Source organism: Carcharodon carcharias, chromosome 20, assembly GCF_017639515.1.
Source record: "Carcharodon carcharias isolate sCarCar2 chromosome 20, sCarCar2.pri, whole genome shotgun sequence".
NCBI classification, from domain to species: Eukaryota; Metazoa; Chordata; class Chondrichthyes; order Lamniformes; family Lamnidae; genus Carcharodon; species Carcharodon carcharias.
Window position 1 is genome coordinate 59,920,845 of NC_054486.1, and position 24,106 is coordinate 59,944,950.

General features: G+C 40.9%; 1 protein-coding gene across 1 annotated transcript in view; it reads right to left on the reverse strand.

Moving 5' to 3' along the window:
- actr10 (actin related protein 10) overlaps window positions 1-21,190 on the reverse strand; it is a 44,087-nt gene extending 22,897 nt beyond the window's left edge. Inside the window, exons 1-4 of the mRNA XM_041215233.1 lie at window positions 21,048-21,190; window positions 11,926-11,998; window positions 2,367-2,449; window positions 1,546-1,654 (exon numbers count right to left, since the gene is read on the reverse strand). Coding sequence (XP_041071167.1) covers window positions 1,546-1,654; window positions 2,367-2,449; window positions 11,926-11,998; window positions 21,048-21,124 — 342 coding nt within the window. The 5' untranslated portion in view covers window positions 21,125-21,190. The remainder of the gene's footprint in view (window positions 1-1,545; window positions 1,655-2,366; window positions 2,450-11,925; window positions 11,999-21,047) is intronic.
- Window positions 21,191-24,106: the final 2,916 nt, after the last annotated feature.

A 24,106-nucleotide genomic window follows, 5' to 3' on the forward strand; every position in this document is an offset into this window, starting at 1 on the left:
AGTTATCGTTATTATGTACATACTCAGGCTAAATGCTGCAAAGCTACCTGCAAAAGGGGTATAAAAATGGGGTACTTCACTGAAGTCTTTGCACTTGCCAAGGGTTAGCATTTGTCACATGGCATTTGTCAGGAGAGAATGTTAGGGGTAGGGCACTTGCTAGGAAGTATTTGCATAGTACATTGTCAGTCGATGCGCATTTGTCACAGGCTGAGGGGTTTCTGTAAGAACCCCAGTATGAGAGATCAGTGGATCCAGCATAGACAGGATTTCCAGAGTTAAAGCAATTGCCTCAAGGGAGAGTGAATAGAAAACATTTAACCACTTAACTCCCGAGGAATCGTTCAGTCAGTTAAAGTCTAGCTTAGAAAATCAGTAGTAAATTACAGTCTTAGTCACTTTAGGAAAGCCACAATCTTTGTTAGAAAGCCTTTTCCGCCAGAGAGAAAGAATGAGTACGCAGCAGGCAGTTGTGAAAGTATGTAGCTTTGGATTGGAAAAGAATTCTTCAGAGTTGAAGTCTTCAAGCTGCAAAGGGATTTGTTTGTATGTTAGAGTTAAGTTGGCTAGGCTAAAATCTTGAAGGACTTCATGAGTCAAGAGACCAGGTTCAAGGAACAAAAAGAGAAGATCCCAAAAGTCCCTGGATCCACAGGAAAGACAAACTGACACACGTTGAACTTGTAAATCATGCCATGCCTTCACTAATGAAATATTAACTATTAATCTTTATTGTCCAATAAACCTTGTTAGTTTGTAATCTAAATTAGTGATTGTTCTTTTTGCCAATATGGTTGTTTGTCAACAAGAATTTTCTTGGGGTTTAGTAGAGTCCAAATCCTTATATTATTTCTGATTTGAAATTATATCCTAGGTATTCAATTACAATGGAAAATCCAAATGTAATCATTTAAAATATCTATTGCTCAATAGTTCACATATGCAGAGTCACCAGGAGGTAATTCTTAAATCAACCAATTTTCTTTCTTCTGTTTCCCATCCAGAAATGGAGCAGGTCATTTTGTACTCCATCTAGTGGTATGGCAAAGAACTAACAAATCTGGTCTGGTTCTGCAGTTAAAAACATAAAACACATATTTCTCAGCATGTTCATCAATGCACCTTTAGTAACCAAGATAGGTGCCATTCTGATATATTTATTTTACTCCTGTGTGGCCCATTGTGCACATGGTCTTCTCCAACTGTGAAGGTAGGTAATCTGTTCTCAGTTACCATCCAATGCTGCTAAAATCTTTCAGGTAAAAAGTGCACAAGAGCTGCCCGTTTGATGAAGATAGATCATTGCTTGGTTACACATCAGCTGTTTATTTTATAAGCTATCTATTCAGATAAATTACAAAATCCACAAACTATTGAATGCCTTCAGAAGTGATTTCTGACTTTTGTGATAAAAGCCAGTTATAGATTTATACAGGCAGTGACTGAGCTAACATATAAACTAATTTCCAATTAGATTACACTCAGGTTAATCTATCTTATTTATTTTCTTTTATATAATACATCATTAGCTACATTGCTTCCTACCTCAAAGTGCTTAAAGAACACCCTGGTAAGCGTTTCTCTGAAGTGTGATGGGCATAGAATAGATTCAATAATAACAACTCGACGATCCCTTGGGTTTACCAATAAATGTCTGTTAAGGAAAAGGGGGAAGAAAACAGACCAAGTTAAATAGAACTGGTTCCAAACTTCAGAGAAATTAACAAACAGAAATTAGTCAACTAGAAGTCATAAAAATGGAGCAATCAACATGTAACCCAAAATTAAGGATCAATCACATTCTCAGAACTAAAATGAAAATTGTAATTTTTAAATCTTCTATTTTTCCCTCCAGAGTAGCATGACTGTAAATTAATTATAATGGCGGAATTAAAGTTTATATTGACTGTTTCCCACACAGCAAGTTTTCAATCTCTTGCAACTTATTAAAAAAAGTGGTGAGGAATTGTTGTTTGGGCTCTCCTGTAACTTCAGTGCAAATTCTAGAGAAACAGCACAAATGGCCTTTTGCACCATTTCTCTGGGGCTTTCTGCTAACATTCAATGAAGTTATGCTGTGAGGTCAGCAATTCCCACCCTTCACCTCAGAAATTTTATCCTGGTGCGATTTTTACTGAAAGATAAAATATGCTGTTGTACATGTGCTCGCAGCCAGATCAAGAGTAATATTGTGTAGGGATTTGGAATAAGTCTACTCTCGTTGGTACGGGAAGGTAAATACCTTTTAAAAAAAGAGAAATTTAATGCAAAATCTATTATGCCCTGAATCCCAGCTTGCTTAGCATATTAAAATTGCAACGAACAATTACAGTATTAGTAAAAAATATTTTTACAATTCACTCTACCTGAAGTACAATGTGTGAATGAATTCCTTCAAATAACCATAAAGCTCTTCAGTATTAATGTTAAACTGAACTACTTTCACAGCCTGAAAAAAAAAGCAAAAACATCTTACTGACATTCTAGATGTGCATTTGGAGGTTTACAATTTACAATCATTACTCTAAGTCTACAAGTGATGGAGACTAATAAGTTCATATATATTATTGCTGCTAATACAGCTGCAAAGCTTTCCTTTTGGTTCACTGTTAGTCATGTGCAAAAAACAATGCAAATTGACACAATTCTAATAGTAATCAATAGGTAAGTAAAAACATCAAGTATATATAAAAAGTTGCTTGTGAGTGCACCATTCAGTAGGTAGGCATGATTTTCCAACATTATGCAACAGACCTACCATATTTGGAAGCATTCAACTCATTCTGATAAAGTTGAAGGACCAAAACGAAACCAAAAATGTTGGAAAACTAGAAATGGAAAGTTCAGCAGAATCGATGAAAAGGTCTGTTAGAGCAATACTAACTCAGCCAAAATAGAAAAATTCAAGACTTCAGTTAAAATTGTCAGAGGCATTTTGCCTAAAAACACAATTACAAAAATAAGTGTCTCTCTCCACTCCCAACTCCAGAAGACAGAAAACAGAACCAGTAAGCACCAGCAGAAAAATCTGTTGTTACAATGCAACTAGAAAAGATCTGAAGTCTCTCATTACAGAGGCAGTAAAAAAAAAGCAAAAGCACAATTCTAGTCCTCCTGCACTTGCGCCACTCCCCAACTTAACTGGAGTTCATTATTCCAACCCCCTTCCCCACAATGAACTTTAGTAATCCAACACCTGCAACACTCACCACATACCGCTCCCCCATCAAAACTCTAAGTAGGATTTTAATCCTGAAACTCCCTTCACACTCTCTCAAATGAATGAGATTGAAATCCTGTTGCCCAATCTACATGATTGAACCCTTCTCAACTTCACCCATCTCAGCTCATCTGCTGCTGAAACCCTCATTTGTGCCTTCATCACCTCCAGACTTGACTATTCCATTGCACCCTTGACTGGTCTCCCACAGTAACTTGAGGTTATCCAAAAGTCTGCTGCCCATGTCTTAACTCGCATCAAGTCCTGTTCACCTATCACCCCTGTACTCGCTGACCTACACTGGTTCGCAGTAAAGCAATGTCTTGATTTTAAAATTATTTTCCTTGTTTTCAAATCCCTCCATGGTTTTGTTCCTCTCTCTGTATTCTCTTCCAGCCCCATAACCCTCCAGCTTATCTACACCCATCTAATTACAGCCTTTTGAGCATTCCAGATTTTAATTGCTCCACCATTGGTGACTGTGCCTTCAGTTGCCAAGGCCCTAAGTATCCTCCCTATACTCTTCGCCTCTCTACCTCACTTTCTTCCCTTAAGGCACTCCTTAAAAACTGTCTCCTTGCCCAGGCTTTTGATCATTTGACCTAATATCTCCTATGTGGTTCAATTTCATATTTTGTTTTATAATGCACCAGTGGAGCAACTGGAAGTGCTTTACTATATTTATATAGTGCTTTTAACGTAAGTAGTTGTTGGTGTTGTAGTGTGAATCAGGAGTTGGGTTCCAGCTGGATTCCAGGAAGAAATGAGAGATCCCCAGGGCAGGCAGTCTCATAATGCTTGGGTTAATTCCTTATGGACTATAACTCCAACAAAATACCAAACCTGGGAAAAAAGATAGGCCCCTCCTGCAATTCCTGTTCAAAGCCCACCTGGAGTTGATTCAAATGTTAAGAGAGTGTGAAAGTTCCCAGCCACACAGGCTACATAATTAAATTTTGAGCCAGGGCTGCTCGGCTCCAGACCTCATTTCAGCCTTAGTCAAAATATGGACAAAAAATGCTGAATGTCAGAAGGTTATGGTTAGAGTGGCTGCTCTTGACTCAAGGCAGCATTTGACCAAGTGCAGCACCTAATAATAAACAGAAAATGCTGGAAAAACTCATCAGGCCTCACAGCATCTGAGGAGAGAGGAAACACAGTTAATGTTTCAAGTCCGCATGACTCTTCTTCAGCTCTGAAGAGTTGTGCGGACTCGAAACGTTAACTGTTTTCTCTCTCCACAGATACCGTCAGGCCTGCTGAGTTTTTCCAGCATTTTCTGTTTTTATTTCATATTTCCAGCATCCGCAGTATTTTGCTTTTATGCAACACCTAGTAAAATTAAAATCAATGGAGATCAGGGGAAAACCTTCCACTGGCTGGATCATACCTAGCATATATGAAAATGATTGCTGTAGTTAGAGACCAATCATCTCAGCCCACTGATACTGTCATTGGAGCTCCTCAGGATAATGACCTAGGACCCACCATCTATAGCTGCTTCATCATATGTCAGAGGCAGAATGTTACAGCCCCTTCACAGTGGGGACGAGGCTGTAAAATGCAGCAAGCCATTCAAAAGTCCATTGACTTCGGCAGCACCATAAAATCCCACCCCAGAAGTGGGGATATTTGCTGACAATTGCAGTATTTAGTTCCATTCATAACTCCTCAGATAATGAAGCAGTCTGTGCCTATACACAGCAAGACCTGAATAACATCTAGGCTTGTGCTAATAAGTGGCAGGTAATATTCTTGGTGTTAAAATGCCAGACAATCACCATCACAAGAGAGTGTCTAACCACTTCCCTTTGAAAATCAATGGTGTTGTCAAGTTCTCCACCATCAACAGCCTCAGGGTTACCATTGACCAAAAACTTACCTGGACCACATAAATACAATGACTACAAGAGCAGGTCAGAGGCTAGGTATTGTGCAGCAAGTGCATTATCAGGAGGTAAGTTACAAGTCAGAATGTAGAGAATATTCCCCAGTTCCTTGGATCGGTGCATCTCCAATGCCACTCACAAAGCTCAACACCATCCAGGACAAAGCAGTCTGCTTGATCAGTACCCCATCCATTACCATAAACATTAATTTCCTCCACCACCTGTTCAACAAGGCTGCAGTGTATACCATCTACAAAATGCCCTATAGCAACTCATCAAGGGTCCTTCGACGGCATCTCCCAACCTGTGAACTTTCCTACCCAGAAGGGCAAGGGCAGCAAACACATTAGAACACTATCACCTCCAAGTTACACTCCACCCTGTCATCCCGACATCTTAGCATGGTCAACATAAGCAGCAACATGTGTTTATGTAGTGCCGTTAACATTGTAAAACGTCTCAAGGCACGTTGCAGGAGTGTTACAAAGTAAAATTTACACCAAGCCACGTAAGGAGATATTAGAAGGACCAACAGCTTAGTCAAAGAGGTAGGATTCAAGAAGCGCCTTCAAGGAGAAAAGAAAGGAAGAAAGGTGAGATGTTTAGTTGGAGAAGGAATTCTAGAACTTAGGCCCTTGCAACTGAAGGCACGGCTAACAATGGCGGAGCAATTAAAATTGGGGATGCTCAAGGGGCCAGAATTAGAAGAGGCCATATACCTCAAATGTTTGCATGCCTGGAGCAGGGTAGAGAGATAGAGAGGAGCAATGCCATGCAGGAATTTGAAAATAAGGATGAGAATGTTAAGAAAGAAGGTATTGTTTAACCAGGTGCCAATGTAGTGAGCATTGGGTGATTGGTGTGAGTAAGGCTATGCGCAGCAGTGTTTCGGATTTTCTCAACTTTACAGAGGGTAGAACGAGGGTGGTTAGAAGCGTGTCGAAATAGTTAAGTCTAGCGCTAATGAAAGCATGAGAGTTTCAACTGCAGATGAGCTGAGACAGGGGTGGAGTCAGGCGATGTTACAGAAATATGCAGTCTTAGTGATGGTGCAGATATGTGATCGGAAGCCAGTTGAGCCCCAGGCAGTTGCCAGGAAGTGGGATGGAATTGCTGATTAGGGAATGGAGCTTGTAGCAGAGGCCAAAGACACAAGCTTTGGTCTTCTAAATATTTAATTGGAGGAAATTTCTGCTCATTCAGTACTGGATGTCAGACAATCCATCTGATACTTAAGAGACAGCAAAGGAGTCGAGGGGGGTGGTGGTGAGGTAAATCTGTTTGCCCCTAATGCGCATGTGAAAACTAAAGCCAAGGGACAGCTTGTAGATAAGAAATAGGAAGGGGGCCTATGATAGATCCTTGGGCAACATCAGAGGTAACGGTACAGGAGCAAGAGAAACCCATTGTAGGCAATTCTCTGGCTACAGTTAGATAGATGATAGTGGAATGAGGCGAGTGCAGTCCCACCTAGCTGGAAGATGGTAGAGAAGCATTGAAAAGGGATGGTGTGGTCAACTGTATCATAGTCTGCAAATAGGTTGAGAAGAACAAGAAGGGGAGTTTAACTTTGTTACAGTCATATAGGTTATCATTTGTGACTTTGATAAGATCCATTTTAGTACTGTGGCAAAGGCAGAAGCCTGATTGAAGGGATTCAAAAATGCAGTTCCGGGAAATATGGGCACGGAACTAGGAGGCGACATGTTCAAAGGCATTGGAAAAGAAAAGGGAGGTTGGAGATTGGGCGGTAGTTTACAAGGATGGCAAGGTCAAGGGTTAGTTTTTTTTTAAAAGAGGGTTGATGAAGACAAATTTAAAGGAAAGAGATGTTAGTAACTAGAGATAGTTTGAGTGAGTTAAATTTATATTTGTCGGTGTTAGGAACGAATTTTAGCATTGTTTAATTTGTGGTTGTGTATTGGTGTTAAGGGGGGAACTTGAGTTTTAGTTTCATTTTAAAAGTTGTCTGCAAGTCTGAAGGCACTGTTTGTATACCTGCATTCTAATGAGGTTTTACAACTCTTGAAGTAGAAAAACTGGGCTGTTGCCTAGCAACAGGGGGCTCACGAACACAGAAACAGAACAGCAGTTTTTTTTTAGTTCAGTTGAAACCAGGAGCCAGAGAGCTGAACACAGCAGAGGGAACTGCAGAGAGCAGATTTTCCAAAAGAACTAAAAGGTCCTAAAGCCAAGGAGTGGGAAAGAAAGGTGATGGTTTGAGTGAGTTATCTTAGTATTTGGGGTTGTTTTTGTGCTTCTGTATTGGTGTTAAGGAAGGGGGGAACTTGAGTTTAGTTTCATCTTAAAAGCTGCTTGCAAGTCTGAAGACTTTGTATACCTGCATTCTATTGTGCTTTTATGACTCAAAGTAGAAAAACTGGGCTACTGCCACAGACACAAGGAGAAACAGAAAAGCAGTTTTTTTTTTAGTTCAGTTGAAACCAGGAACTAGGAGAAGCTGGACACAGCAGAGGGAACTGCAGAGAGCAGATTTCCCAAAAGGACCAAAAGGTCCCAAAGCCTAGGTGTGGGACAGAAAGGAGGGGTCCCAAGAAGACCATTTAGTCAAAGGAAAAGAACAGGAATCTGGTAAAGGTCCAGTTAAGTGAAGCCAAGAGTGAGGAGCAGAGGAAGGTTCCTTGATTAAAGGGAGTAAGATCCAGGACGCAGACTTAAAAGCAAAATAAGCTTGAGAAGCCAGAAGATTCGAGGAGACAGCCAAAGGTTGGTGACTCCTTGCTATGGGCATGTGAAGCAGTGGTGTTCTGTTGACATGGCTGAGTATCCGAGAGAGAGTGGGTGGAAGGCAAAGCCTGAATGCAGATGGCGATCCAAGGGAAAAGAACATTGGAAGGAGAGTTTGAAACCCTGGAGATGGACCCTTGTGGGAGTGGTCTGAGAGGAAGTGTTGTTTGGGAGAAGATTCCAAAGCAGGTTCTTCGAGAAAGGAGATTGGGAACCCTTAGGTGGGAGTTCAGAGAGACTGGTTGGCTTATGGTGTGACAAATGTCTGGTGGGAGTTAATGGGAGATCTGTAGCATCTATTTGGGGTGGTATGTGTCCTTTGGTTTCAGAGTGTGGTGTGTTTGATCACAGGTTGCCTACTGATTTATATGGACTGTGTACGTACTATGAACGTTAGAGTATAAGATAGGTTTTGTAACTTGCATTATCTTTACAAAGCTGCATATATCTGTAAAAGTATAGTGTGTGAAGGAGTATTGTAATATAGTTCATTTTTTTTGTTTAATAAATGTTATGTTCTTTTGTTAAAAATTTATCAGCTGACTCCAGTGACTCTGTTCAGTAGTCGCCCTGCATGTTTATAAACTAAAATAAAAGTTAGGATCTATCAAGCCAGGTTCCACCCTAGAATCTGGCTTGTCCAGTGGTAACATCAGCTGGAATCATAATATCAACCTGAAAAGAGAGAACTGTTAACAATAATGGCTAACATGGGACCAGGAGGAGAAGTGGGATAGTCAGTAGTTTACTGAAAATAGGATTGAGGGAGCAGGTGGTGGATCTCCTTGCACTTGGTGGAGAAGATGTGAAAGAGGCAGGGGAGAGGGTTTTAAGAAGTTGTTATGCAGTAAAGAAAAGATCTTCGCATTCAAGAATACTCCTGGAATCATGAGCATTTTCGGCATATGAGAGCAAGACCCAATAGCACTTCATGTGGTCCAGCCAGATCTGACAGTGAATGGCTGAAGAAGTTGTCCACCATATCTATTCAGGTCTGCACCCCCTGACCTAAGGGAGTAGCAATGAGGGCCATACTGGGTGAACGGCCGAAGTAAAACAGAGTAATGATTTCAGTGGAGATTAGAGCATCAAAGGTGGAGTTGAGGTTGTTGGTGAGCAAATTAGTAGCTGCAGAAATGTTGTTATGTGTGAGGGTCAAAGGCTAGACAGTTGGGATTTTGAAAGCGCAGTTGTAAGTGAATTGGTGGAAAGTTTCAAAACCATCCCCCCCCCACCCCCCCAGTAATATAAAAGAAGATTGCAAGAGCATTTTTTTAGATATATAAAAGGGTAAGAGAGAGGCAAAAGTGGACATTGGGCCGCTGGAAAATGACGCTGGGGAAGTAGTAGTGGGGAACAAAGAAATGGTAGAGGAACTGAATAGGTACTTTGCATCAGTCTTCACACTGTAAGACACGAGTGACATCCCCAATGTTCAAGAGAGTTGGGGGGGCAGAGGTGAGTATGGTGGCCATTACCAAGGAGAAGGTGCTAAGAAAACTAAAAGGTCTGAAGGTGGATAAATCACCTGGACCAGATGGATTACACCCCAGAGTTCTGAAGGAGATAGCTGAAGAGACAGTGGAGGCGTTAGTCGTGATCTTTCAGGAATCACTGGAGTCAGGGAGGGTCCCAGAGGACTGGAAAATTGCTAATGTAACCCCCATGTTTAAGAAGGGAGTGAGGCAAAAGATGGGAAATTACAGGCCGTTGGTAAGATTTTAGAGTCCATTATTAAGGATGAGATTTCAGAATACTTGGAAGTGCATGGTAAAATTGGGCAAAGTCAGCATGGTTTCATCAAGGGGAGGTCATGCCTGACAAATCTGTTAGAATTCTTTGAGGAGGTAACGAAGAGGTTAGACAAAGGAGAGCCAATGGATGTTATCTACTTGGACTTCCAGAAGGTCTTTGACAAGGTGCCGCAAAGGAGGCTGCTCAGTAAGATAAGAGCCCATGGTGTTAGAGGCAAGGTACTAGCATGGATAGAAGATTGGCTGTCTGGCAGGAGGCAGAGAGTGGGGATAAGGGGATCCTTCTCAGGATGGTGGCCGGTGACTAGTGCAGTTCTGCAGGGGTCAGTGTTGGGACCACAACTTATCACTTTATACATTAATGATCTAGATGAAGGAACTGAGGGCATCCTGGCTAAGTTTGCAGATGATACAAAGATAGGTGGAGGGACAGGTAGTATTGAGGAGGCGAGGAGGCTGCAGAAGGATTTGGACAGGTTAGAAGAATGGGCAAAGAAATGGCAGATGGAATACAACGTGGGCATGTGTGAGATCATGCACTTTGTTTGGAAGAATAGAGGCATAGACTATTTTCTAAATGGGGAGAGAATTCAGAAATCTGGAGTGCAAAAGGACTTGGGAGTCCTAGTTCAGGATTCTCTTAAGGTTAATTTGCAGGTTGACGCTGTAATTAGGAAGGCAAATGCAATGTTGGCATTTATTTCAAGAGGACTAGAATATAAAAGCAGGGATGTGCTGCTGAGGCTTTTTAAGGCTCTGGTCAGACCACATTTAGAATATTGTGAGCAATTTTGGGCCCCGTATCTCAGGAAGGATGTGCTGGCCCTAGAGAGGATCCAGAGAAGGTTCACGAGAACGATCTCAGTAATTAATTGGCTTAACATATGAGGAATGTTTGAGGACTCTGGGTCTATTCTTGATGGAGTTTAGAAAGATGAGGGGGGATCTGATTGAAACCTACAGAATACTGAAAGGCCTGGATAGAGTGGACGTGGGGAAGATGTTTCCATTAGTAGGAGAGACTAGGACCCGAGGGCACAGCCTCAGAGTAAAGGGAAGACCTTTTAGAACAGAAATGAGGAGAAACTTCTTTAGCCAGAGAGTGGTGAATCTATGGAATTCCTTGCCACAGAAGGCTGTGGAGGCCAGGTCATTGAGTGTATTTAAGACCAAGATAGATAGGTTCTTGATTGGTAAGGGGATCAAAGGTTATGGGAGAAGGCGGGAGAATGGGGTTGAGAAACTTATCAGCCATGATTGAATGGCAGAACAGACTCGATGGGCCGAATGGCCTAATTTCTGGTCCTATGTCTTATGGCCGAGGCAGACACAGAAGGAAGTAGGGTTAAGAACTTGGAAGCGGAATGTGGTTGAGAGTAATACAAGGAAATGTTCAGGGATAGCCTTAAATCCTGGAACTCCCTATCTAACAGCACTTTGGAAGCACCTTCAGAACATGGAATGCACCTGAACAAGGCTCACCACCATCTTCTTAAGGATAAGTAGAATGGGTAATCAATGTTGCCCTTGCCAGTGACACCCACTTCCTGAACAAATTTCATCATAGTAAAAGGTGTACTAAAAATATCAAAGAGCAACATATTATTTATGCACCTATATTATCCACATTTTAACTCATTGATAAAGCTTAAAAATTAATAGATTTGTGAAGTTTTGCAATTCTAAATCTTAGCAAGCTAAGTCATGAGCAGCTAGTCACCATCATAGACATAGGAAATGGATAGCTGCAAAGGTTGTACTAAGTTTTAGGGCATACTGTCAATTGCACTCTAACAATGAGAAAGCTGCATTAACAACTATTAAATATTTTAATATTTAAAGATCACAAGCAGAACAATTTGCTTCTCAAAAGATTTAATTGTTTAAGTTTTATAAAACACCTAACAATTCTACCAAACCACCTGAATATTTCTTAAACCCAGCCAGATAATGTACCAGTGCAGCATCAAGCCCCAAATACCATCAGACAACATTCCTGAAAAATCTGATACTCCTGTGTTCCCAAGTCAATTGGGATTACACTTTGAATTGAAGGTTGCTTTGCAGCTATGTTAGAATTCTATTATAAATAAAAACAGAAAATGCTGGAAAAACTCAGCAGGTCTGGCAGCATCTGGCAGATTTCCAACACCTGCAGTATTTTGCTTTTTTTCTATTATAATGACCTGCCCCAGGTCCACTGCAGAAAAGCAAACAAAAGTTTTGCATTAACAGAGCAGCTGGTCACATCTCCAAAATTGTCTTAAAGCACTTTACACAAATTACTTTTTGAAGTGAAGGTAAAAAACCTTACTTGTGTTATACCCAGCTTCTTAATTTCACTAGGGATAATGCATCTTGGTCCAGTTTCTCCAGCAAAACCACATCTAGAAATTGGAAGAAATCTTCAATATACCAGGTATTTTTAAATATCATACCTACATTAATAGCCATTATGAACATACAATGAAACTTCAAAAAGTTACATTTACTGACTATGACGATGAAGCTATACATTCTTTTTCAAGAAACAGATCAATTGACAGAAAATAAACATCCAGTTACTCTTTTGGCAGAGGTATTTTAATATTGGATTTCTTTCCCACCATGCTAGCTTTTTCTCTGCTAATTTTTGACAGATGGGGCTATCACTGCCTGGCTCCATTCAATCTTCGAAGGCCAAACATATTGAAGTTTCTGGTTAGTGAAGATGTGTGGGAGCCAGGGTTACCACTACCTAAGGTGCCAACTTTGTTACCAGCTGAGATCAACAAAGTCAGCACAAACCAGAGATTGGACCGCACATCTTCCTGGTCCGTACAGTCAACTGCTCACTGGATAAAATTACTCAACAATTGAAACAGTAAAAGGAGGGTCTTTAATTGTTTTTTCTGTAGAACTTTTAGAATGTTTTAGCACGTACTTCTTGAATAAAAGATTTTTTAAAAATTAAATCTATTTTCTTTCCATCTCTACCCCCAATTCAGGCCTTATACGTAGTGATGAAGCCCTGATAGTAAATTGGGTCCAGCATGAGGTTGTTTGAGCACCTCCCAACTTGGATATGTTTTGAATCCTTTGTAAAAGAGCACAGAGTAGAGGAGAACACGTCAGGTTCAGTTGGAAGTAAATCTGAGCACCTGCTCACGTTAGGTTGTGAACAGAGTAAATAAGTGTGTGTCGCCCAATCATTGTCAGTGCCTCAGCCGTGGTAGATTAAAATAGACTTTTAGAAAAGTTAGACTTTTAAGCAAAGTGGGAGGAGACACAGTTTCACCACAACTGCTCCAAACTTGCTTTTCACTTCCTGGTGTCTTCTTGGCTGCTTGTTGCCAATCTTCATACCAGACATACATATGTGACTTTAGATAGTCTAGGACAGACAGTTCATTCTAAAGGTTGTGCATTTTGGAAATTCACGAGGTAGTGTGTATTGTTAAGGTAATTCTAAATTTTGCACAAAGCTAACAAATTGTTCAAAATAAATGCAAATGAGAATGTTCTAATGTTTTAATGTATTCTTTATAAAGCCATGGTTTGTGCCTTACATTTCTTTGTGGAAAGACAGTCTATTATATTAAATAAAATTAAATCATGGCGATAGAGGGGCAATTCCCCAAAGCAAAGTGTAAGATCACTTTACAGCTTTTTGCTCCTATAAGGTATTTTATTTACTCTTTGTATTGCATTTATATTCAAACTAGTAAATGCAGGAAGGGTTTGAACCATTTTGAACTGTCTTTCTGCATCTCTAGTTCCCTTGCCAAGGAAATGTATATATTGAGCTCCTATTAAAATAGTTTAAATTTAGTGTGTGAAAGTGGTAGTGTTTACATTCTTTAAACACAAATTAACCACATAAATACAGTGTTTATCATCACGTGTATTACATATAATGCTTCACTCAAGTCGTGCAAAACTACTTTCCCCAGTGCATCAGGTTATTACATGAGTCAGGCTAGGTTTCCACTCTAAATTTGAGCTCCAGCTTGTGTTGTTACCAAGTAGTAACTGTTTTAAACTATAAAATACAAACATCTTCAGGTTAGATAGTGGGATACATGTTTAACAGAAATTTTTAACAATGCAGGGACATAAAAATTTGTCACATTTCAAATCAGAAAAAGACTGCAGTCTCAAAATCCGAGAAATTTTGGTGATTGGTTTCTTTTCTCACTGCTGGTGGCAATTTAGATATTTAATTTACTTTCACCATCTGCCTTGTTTTTACTTTCAACTAACTGCAAGGGTTTAATAATTAAGAGGTAATAAATCTTAAGGGTATACCACTAAAGCGCTAAAATAAAAATTGAAAGGCAATTTAATGAACTTGGTGTACTGGACAGGTTTCTTACTTGAAACAAATAACTTCATTTACAGAGCTCTTGTAGAAGCTACTTGCTTGAACCAGGTCCATGACTAGAAAGCTCCACCCCTAAGATTACCTGCTGATCACGTGGCCCCTAAAAGCAGTAGGAAAAGTTTTAACCCACAATCACTACATTCCTCCCCTTTAATTTTTTTTACATTTATTTACAGGAATATCTTAACCTGCAACATATACATATATACACAAGTCATGTAATTATAAAGTAAGTCTCTGAGGTGGTTTTCTAATTTGATTAGAGTGACATAGCTCTACGGCTTGAGATTCTTGCACTGGATCGACATGATCAGGAACTGCAGAGTCAGGACATCCTTAGACAAAGGCAGTTCTGAATTAGGTAATTCAACAGTGACATCAGGTATGTCCATTCTAGGCCGATCTGGCACCTCAGGGATTAAAGGTTCAACATCAATTATAGGCGAATTAACTGGTTGTTGGAATGTCTCTCTACTCCTTAGATGATCCACGTTTTCGAACAATCTGGCCTTCCGCATGGTACGACAAAGGTCCAGTTTCAGAGACAATTATGCCAGGAACGCAACTAGGTCCATAGCCAAAATTTCTCACGAAAACTCTGTACCCCATAGTAAGTTTTTGAGCTTTGCTATGAATATCATGATTCACTTTCTGACTACTCTGGTTCTGCTCTACCTTCCCCTCTAAGTTTGGAAACACCAGACTTAACCTTGTACGAAGGCAGCATTTCATCTGAATTCAACACCATCTGAATTACTTAAGTTGCATGAGGTATCATACGATAATTGTGAAGAAAACGTAAAATTCGAGTTTCTAATGTTTCTTCGGATAGCTTTTTCATTCTTGATTTGAATGTTTGCACTGCTGTTTCTGCTAACCCATTGAAATGAGGGATAATATGGTGCTGTTTTAAAATGTTTAATTCCACTTAAACTCACGAATCTCTGGAATTCCGTACTAGTGAAGGCTGTACTGTTTTCAGAAACAATTACTTCAGGTGGGCCATTTAAACTAAAACATTAGCACAGCTTTTCAATAGTTGCACACGATGTTGGTGATCTAACTTCATACACATTCATCCACTTAGAATGCACATTGATGATCAATAAAAACATGGCACCTAAAAATGGACTTACAAAGTCAGTTGTTACTAACACTGGAGAGTGTTTAACCATTTTTTCTATATCACTGTCTATACCTGGCCACCAGACATAGCTTCACAAGCATCTTCATCTTTGAAATGCCTGAATGAGCACTGTGAAGCTCTGTCAAGAGTGGTTCTCTTCCTTCCTTCTTAATCCCCACAAGAAGATTCCATCTTGATAACCTAACTCAGTTTTATGGGCATGGAATGTTCTCATCTCTTCAGAGACTGGTGCATTCAACCATCCTTGCAATAGCTGGTTTCAGACTTTTGATAAAATTGGATCCTGGCTTGTCCAATTCCTTATTTGCTTCACATAGACCAGCGAAGAGTCCAAGAAATTTAACACAAGCACAACTTCTTGTGGCACTGGAACATGTACAATGCTATCTGGTAACAGAAGACAATGCAGTGCGTCTGCAATTACAATATGCATTTCAGGACAGTGCATAAAGGTGTACTCATACGCCGATAAAATCAAAGCCCACCGTTGAATTCTTGCTAAGGCAATCGGCAGAATTACTTTACCTTCCATTCGTGGCTTATGATCGGACACTACGGTAAAATGTCAACCACGCAGATACTGATGGAATTTCTTGACTCCAAATATTACAGATAAACCTTCCTTTTCAAGTTGTGAATAACCCTTTTTAGCTGCAGAGGGGGTTCTGAAGACATAGCCTATTGGCCTTTCAGATTTGATTTCCATCTTTCTTCTTCTGTTTACCGCAGAGTTTTATCTCAACCTTCATTCTAATTTCACAATCAGCCAAATTTCTCTCTGGTGAAATCTTAACCTGGTTCAGTTCAGTGGTTGAACTACCCATGGCTTTGTTACCCAATTGCATCTTGAATGTTCCACAACTTTTCCTTCTAATGCCTTTTTTGTTTCAATCAGCTGATACTTCAGCTCCTTGTCTCCTCCTGTATTTTTTGGCTTCCTCCTGGAACATTAAACATTGTTGAGTCTTCTCTACCAGCTGTTTCTTCAGAGTGGCACTATATTTGTTTTCATGAGTTTCCAGTGGAACCAAGCCTTAGGGATCCTTGCATCCTGTGAAGGTCCTTTGATTCTCCTAACTTATTCCAAGATATACTGTCATATTCCCTATCAACTCAGGAATTTGTCCTGTTCTCTCGAAATTCTCTCGAATTTGAGCTTCATTTCTTTTAGCCAATTGCGGCCCAGAGGACTAGGTCCTTCACCTGTTACAAAGATCTCTGGCAGCTGGGCTGTCTGTTGCCTGTAGGACACAGGTAAAGAGGTGATGCCTTTCACCTGTATTGACTCTCCAGTGTACATCTTCAGCTAAACCATGGTTTGCTCCAGATTCAGTGAGTGGGTACCTTCACTTAGGTATTTAAATGCATGCTCTCCCATTGCTGTGGTCGATGCTCCCATGTCTACCTCCATGGCTAAAGGCTTCCCATTCACTTGAAGGGTGATGGTGATTGATTCAGGTTTTACTGCTTTGACATTATATAGAGAATAGATATCAGTATCAGCAGCTTCTGGTTCAGTTATATTGTGCACTTCAATCATCTTGGTCTGCTGTCTGATTGGCTGTCTCGCTTTCGCCCTACATTGCTTTATTGCATGCCCTTATTTGTGACAGTGGTGGCATTTTGCCTCTTTAAATCTGCAGGTTTCTGGTACCTGGTTACTCTCACATTGGTAACAAATGAAGTTCTGAATCGCTGGCGAGATGCTTCCTATATGTCTTTTCATTTCTTGAGCAGTAAAGACTGTTTCCCGCTTCACGACTGTCTCTCTGGTTTTCAGTAGGTTCCCAGCCCAACTAAAGAACAGTGCCATGTTACATACTCTGAAAAGCCTATGAGACCCTCTCAGTGCTCTCCGTTGCTAGCGCTATTTCCATGGCCCGCCTCAAATCAATATTAACTTCTGCAAGTAAACAGTGCTGAATGGTGTTGTTGTGAATGCCACAAATCAAACGGTCCCACGACATGTCATTGAGTGCATCTCTGAAGCTGCAGTGTTCAGTCAACTGTTTCAACTTCGTGATATAAACTGCAATTAACTCACCTGGGGCCCTTAATTTGGAGTTGAACTTAATCTCTGCATAATCACCGATGGCTTCGGCTGAAAATGTGTCTTCACGAGGTCTACCAGCTCATTAAAAGATTTAGATTTGGGCACATTCAGGGCCATCTGATTACAGAGGAGGGTATATGTCTTGCTCCCACAGACACTTAAAAGAACTGCTTTCTACTTCACCTCCGCTGTTATTTCATTCGCCACGAAATAAAAACCTAGGCACTCTATGTATTGGCTCCAGTCTTCATTAACGAGTCATAAGGGTCAATTCTGCCGAAGAGTGGCATGACTGGTGAGTAAGCTTTTCTTTCTTTCCTTAAGAACTAGCAAACTCACATTCACAAGGGCAAGGTGCAGCGTCGGAACTATTTAGCCTTGCAGCCAATTGTAATAAACTTGGTGTACTGTACAGGTGTCTTACATGAAACAGATAACTTTATTTACAGAGCACTTGTAGAAGCTACATGCTGGAACCAGGTCCACGAATAGAAAGCTCCACCCCTAAGATTACCCATGCTTGGGGCTGGTTAGTCTTTACAATCACGAGACCTCTAAAAGCAGTAAGAAAAGTTTTAACCCACAATCACTACAGGAAGGTTGGCATATTAAATTAAAACTATCGATTACTGATGAAGCATTCCAACCCCTCTGGAGCCCACTGATAGTGGAAGGCCTCAAACAAACCAGTGGATAGTCCATGCTTCAACTCCAGGCACACTCGTGCGCTGATATAGTCAAAGAGAGGCAAGATTCCAACTAGCTAAAGCTCACTTGTGTGAATAAATCAATTCAAAGTTTATTTTCTTATCTAATGTTTATAATTTTCAAGAGGAAATGTAAGATCAGGCCAAACAGGTGGAGAAGTTGTATCACTATTATTTAGCAGGTGAAGAATTTAAGTGCATTCAGGAGCCCAAAATGTAGACAAAACTAATCACTAGGGCCAGTTAGCCTACCAGAAAATGAGAACCTGTTGCAGTAATCTGTGCTTTTAAATCCTACAGATAGCTAACAGCTTTACTTAATAGTGAAAAATATCTTTGTTCTAGTTTGAATTTTAAAGGGTCATGAGATATCTCTGACCTCAGCCTGCAACCATTCTTCCTTGGTTTTCTCTGTCTCAGACAATTGATTGGCAAGGGTGGAAATGCCCCATGAACATCACAACATACATTTATGTAGTATCTTTAACAGTGAAATACCCCAAGGCACTTCACAGAAGCTTCAGACAAAAAAAAATCTACCAGAGTTTCGTAATGTTTGTTTCACAACTGATTTGAGTGTTAAATAATGTTTAAGTAAAATTTGATGTTTGATCTTTTTCTACTATTCAGTTTTTAACCTTTCAAGATCTAATTTGTATTTTAGCTTTTGTTATGCTACCTGTAATTGAGCTTCCACTGTCTAAAAAATTAGGTAGGTCACAAAGAATGTTCTGTTAACTCTGGAAAAATGATCCAATAATATTACACAGTTCATAGGCTTGCTTACATGAGCTGTCCTTGGAATGAACAGAGCTGGAAATTGCAATTCCTGCACGATGAGCACGCTTCTAGATGCCTGACATGTCTGGGGGAACCATGTGTGTGGTAAGTGTCTCCAGCTCAAAGCTTGAGATTTCTGAGCTTGAGGGGCAGCTGGAGTCACTGCAGAGCAGAGAAGATGAGTGCTTCCTTGATCATACATTCCATGAAGTGGCCACCTCATAGACAATGAGAGTTCAGGATACTAGATGGGGGCTACCCATAAGAGTAGGAAGAGGCAGGGAGTACAGGAGGCTTTGGGGTATGTGCCACTCAAGATTGGTGCTCAGCACTGGGGACACCTTGAAGGACTGCAGTTCAGACCAAGGTACTAATGCGCAAGGGACTGCACAAGAAGGAACATTGAAGAGTAGAAATTCAGTCTTTATAGGAGATTCCATCGTCACGGGGATATATAGGCATTTCTGTCACTATCATCAACTTGGATAAAAAAAAATTGGCTACCAAGAGCGACCTATTTTATCTCCTTTATCCTGGACTTTTGAAAGTATATCTCAACCTGTCTTGTTCTAATTAAGCCACCCATCTAAAATCTTTAAAGTCCTAAGCCAAGGTCTAATCAAACATTCCATTACTTTTCAAAGTTGAAGATGAAGGAGTTTTCTGTTTAACCCCTGAGCTCACAATAAGGGAAGGCTTCAGCTTATAGACTGCAAGAGCTTCCCCACAGGAGTCTTTGGAGTAGCTGAAACAGGACAACGTATTTGGAGGAAAATGCAGACTAATATAAAGATTGCCATCAAGTTGTTTTTCTATGCAGAATAGGGATCCTATGTCTCATCTGCGATAAAAATATATTCAACTACCAGGAAATGGCCAGCTTCCATTGGGAAGGGGTCTGACTGGTGTATCTCATGCCCTTGAAATGCTAATATATGGGTTGCCTGCTGGAAGGAGGGGACAATTCTAAGGTATCTTTGATCACTAACACTAATTTCATACTTGTTGAGATTTTAGTTTTCAAAATCAAGGAGAAAGCTACAATGAAGGAAATTTGAAATAAAATCAATTAAGATGGAAACAAATAGCAGGGCAGTTAGCGTTTTTCATTCATTCATGGGTTGTGGAGCATCACTGGATAGGCCAGCATTTATTCCCCATCCCTAATTGCCCTTGAGATGGTGGTGAGATGCCTTCTTGAACTGCTACAGCCCACATGGTGTAGGTACAACCACAGTACTGTTAGGGAGGGAAATTAAAAAAGTGTTCCTACAGTGCCCTAGAGGTCAATAAAACCATTAAATTATCAATAGCAGAAGCTTTAAGCACTTGGCACCTTGTAAACAGAGACATTAACAAAAGAGACCACAGAAAAAATAAATTATAACTGCACAGAAATGTCAGATAAGCAAAGTCAACATTTCTTTGCACCTGTGTAAACAAGCTCATTCACATAATCCTTCTTTAAGAGTCTGGATTCTCAGCCAAGTAGGCATAATGAGGTTTGGTAATGCTGTTGATGTAGTGTACATGGACTTCCAGTACACTACATCAACACTCTGTTACCTCGTCAAAAATAATCTCAAGATTTTCCCTTAACAAATCCGTGCTGGCTTTCCTTAATTAACCTGCATTTGCTATTGTGACTGCAAGTGACTATTACTTTTGTCCTGATTATCATTTTAAAAGTTTCCCCACCACCAAAGTTAAACTGGCTGGCCCCTAGTTGCTGAAATTATTACACCCTTTTTTTGAACAAGGGTGTAAAATTTGCAATTCTCCAATCCTCTGACACCACCCAAGTCTAAGAAAGGCTAGAAAAGAATGACCAATTCCCACTCCCTTCAGCTTTCCTGCATGCATCTCATCCCATACTACCATCTTATCAAATTTAAGTAGTGTATTCAATACCCGGCCCCATTTTATCAATTCAAAACCTTTCAAGTGTCTCAACTATTTCCACCATGACCTAGGCAGCGTCTGCTTGCTTCCTTGGTAAAGACAAATGCAACGTACTGTGGCAAATTCAACTAGGATTTATCAACTCTTCCTTATTCCTATTTCCTTAGTTCTGGCGAAGGGTCATACAGACTCGAAACGTTAACTGTATTCCTCTCCGCGGGTGCTGTCAGAACTGCTGAATTTTTCCAGCTATTTTTGTTCTAGATTTCCAGCATCCGCAGTATTTTGCTTTTATTTTAGGATTTAACAACTGTTTTGTGTACCACTTTTATTTTCCCAGTACAGAAACAGGCCATTCGGCCTGAGTGTTGTTGAAGAGCTCAATGCCGGCGTTTATGCTCCACACGAGCCTCCTCAGACCCTATCCAGCTAACTCTTATCAGTAATTCTGATTATCAGTATCCTATTCCTCTACCCAACTCACTTGGTGTATGCGGCTCCTAGGTCGATGACAACTGCCGTCTTCTCGCCGCCAGTCCCCAGACCCTCAAACAGCGGCATCTTGCTGACGCTGAGCCTCCGCTGTTGGCGTCCCAGATCACAAGCCCCACCCCCACAAACCCTTCACTGACATCATCCTTTGCACGGCCGGGCTTCCCGAATGCCTGATTATATCGACCACCATTTTCTTGAACAAACATAACGCAACTCTATTGATTTGTTTCTATTTAATGTGGATCGTCGAGTAATTTGGCAAAAAAATGATAAAATCTCAACAATTTTGTCAGGCACTTAATTAGGCTCAACAGTCCGTGAGAAGCCCCACAGCCCAAAGTCAACGCTTTGCCTTGTCAGGGCCGAAGCTCTCGAGTCGGGCCCAGGGGTTCGGGCGGGGCTTGAAGACTCTTGGGCGGGGCCAGGGGTTCGGGCGGTGTTTGAAGATTCGAGGGCGGGGCCACGGATCGGGGTGGGGCTATTTATTACGTGTGCGGGTCTTGGCTGTGGATGTGTCATATGTGTAAAACAAAAACAGAATTACCTGGAAAAATCAGCAGGTCCGGCAGCATCGGCGGAGAAGAAAAGAGTTGACGTTTCGAGTCCTCATGACCCTTCGACAGAACTTGAGTCCGAGTCCAAGAAAGAGTTGAAATATAAGCTGGTTTAAGGTGTGTGTGTGGGGTAGAGAGAGAGAGAGAGAGAAGTGGAGGGGGGGGGGTGTGGTTGTAGGGACAAACAAGCAGTGATAGAAGCAGATCATCAAAAGATGTCAACAACAATAGAACAAAAGAACACATAGGTGTTAAAGTTGGTGATATTATCTAAACGAATGTGCTAATTAAGAATGGATGGTAGGGCAGTCAAGGTATAGCTCTAGTGGGGGTGGGGAGAGCATAAAAGATTTTAAAATCTTTAAAAATAATGGAAATAGGTGGAAAAAGAAAAATCTATATAATTTATTGGAAAAAAAAGGAAGGGGGAAACAGAAAGGGGGTGGGGGTGGGGATGGGGGAGGGAGCTCATGACCTAAAGTTGTTGAATTCAATATTCAGTCCGGAAGGCTGTAAAGTCCCTAGTCGGAAGATGAGGTGTTGTTCCTCCAGTTTGCGTTGGGCTTCACTGGAACAATGCAGCAAACAAACTGGAGGAACAACACCTCATCTTCCGACTAGGGACTTTACAGCCTTCCGGACTGAATATTGAATTCAACAACTTTAGGTCATGAGCTCCCTCCCCCATCCCCACCCCCTTTCTGTTTCCCCCTTCCTTTTTTTTCCAACAAATTATATAGATTTTTCTTTTCCCACCTATTTCCATTATTTTTAAATATTTTAAAATCTTTTATGCTCTCCCCACCCCCACTAGAGCTATACCTTGAGTGCCCTACCATCCATTCTTAATTAGCACATTCGTTTAGATAATATCACCAACTTTAACACTTATGTGTTCTTTTGTTCTATTGTTGTTGACATCTTTTGATGATCTGCTTCTATCACTGCTTGTTTGTCCCTACAACCACACCCCCCCTCCACTTTTCTCTCTCTCTCTCTCTCTCTTCCCCCCCCCCCACACACCTTAAACCAGCTTATATTTCAACTCTTCCTTGGACTCGAACTCAAGTTCTGTTGAAGGGTCATGAGGACTCGAAACGTCAACTCTTTTCTTCTCCGCCGATGCTGCCAGACCTGCTGAGTTTTTCCAGGTAATTCTGTTTTTGTTTTGGATTTCCAGCATCCGCAGTTTTTTTGTTTTTATCTCTGTGTCATATGTGTGTTGTGTGGAAGCTAGGGAGTTTGTAATGGGGTATGAGAGCAAGTGGCCAGGTGGAAAATAGTCTGGAAGCTGTTGAGTTGAATTAGTTACACAGTGATGATAAGTTACGAGTGTGGTCTGTTTAGAAATATTTCTTGTGTGAATTTAAAATGTTCTGTGTTGAATAGAAGCTTATTGTTATTGTCCCAATGCAGTTTCTGCATTGCAGGCCTGCAAACCCCTTCCTGCTCGTAAGGGGAAGGGAAAGGGAGGGAACTTGCAAACATTGAATTGTTCAGTGACTGGCGGCTGGCTGGATCGCGTAAACCTCTGTCAAGTCTCATTCACAGAATGTTTACAGTGCAGAAGGAGGTTATTCGGCCCACCAAATCAGCACTGGCTCCCTGAAAGAACATTCTAACTAGTTCCACTCTCCTGCCTTATCCCTGTAACCTTACACATTCTATCTTTTCAGATAGCCATCCAATTCCTTTTTGAATACGTTGATCAAACCTGCCTCCACTCAGAAAGTTTGTTCCAGATTCTGACCACCCCGGATGAATTTCTTTTTGCTCATCACTTTTACTCCTTTTACCAATTATTTTGAATTGTTAACAGCTAATAGGTTTTGGTTAATGAATGTAAATACCAAGTACTTGCTGGTAATAAGATGAACAGGTGCTGGGTACTGTTAGTTAATGATACTCAATTGGATATGAGGAAGAGTCAGCCAACACTGTCTCTCCTACACTTCTGATCTTTGATGCCTGGTGCAGAGGGAGGAGGACCTGCTCCTGGGCCTGGCCATGAACAGGTCCAGGCAGTGGGGTCATCTAGCCTGACTGTCTGCCCCTCTTCTGTGGCTGGGTGTCCCTGGAGAAGGCGCTTATGGTGTCTGCTATCTGAGATCCATAGAGGCTATCTGTGCTCGGTGGGGACTGGGGTGCTTTATAGACTCCTTTGATCACATTTTGGTTTAATGTTTGTAAGTTTCCTTTAATATTTGATTTTCTGTTTGCAGTATCCCTTTTAAGGGCTGCATTTTGTTTTGTCCCTTGGTTTTCCTAATTTAGTTTAATTGGTTTTCTCAAAAGAGGAACACAGGCTATCTGGTGTGTTAGAGGGGAGAAGTGAACTCTAGTAGTGAGCAATAAAGCTCTCTACTTAAGCATCCTGCTCTGCGTTTCTTTCACATTCAGGCTTGGGAGTTAGCCACATGAATATGCCTTCTGGTTCTTGATGCTCCCTTGGGTGGGAACAGTTTTTCACAATTTACCCTGCCCATACCCCTCA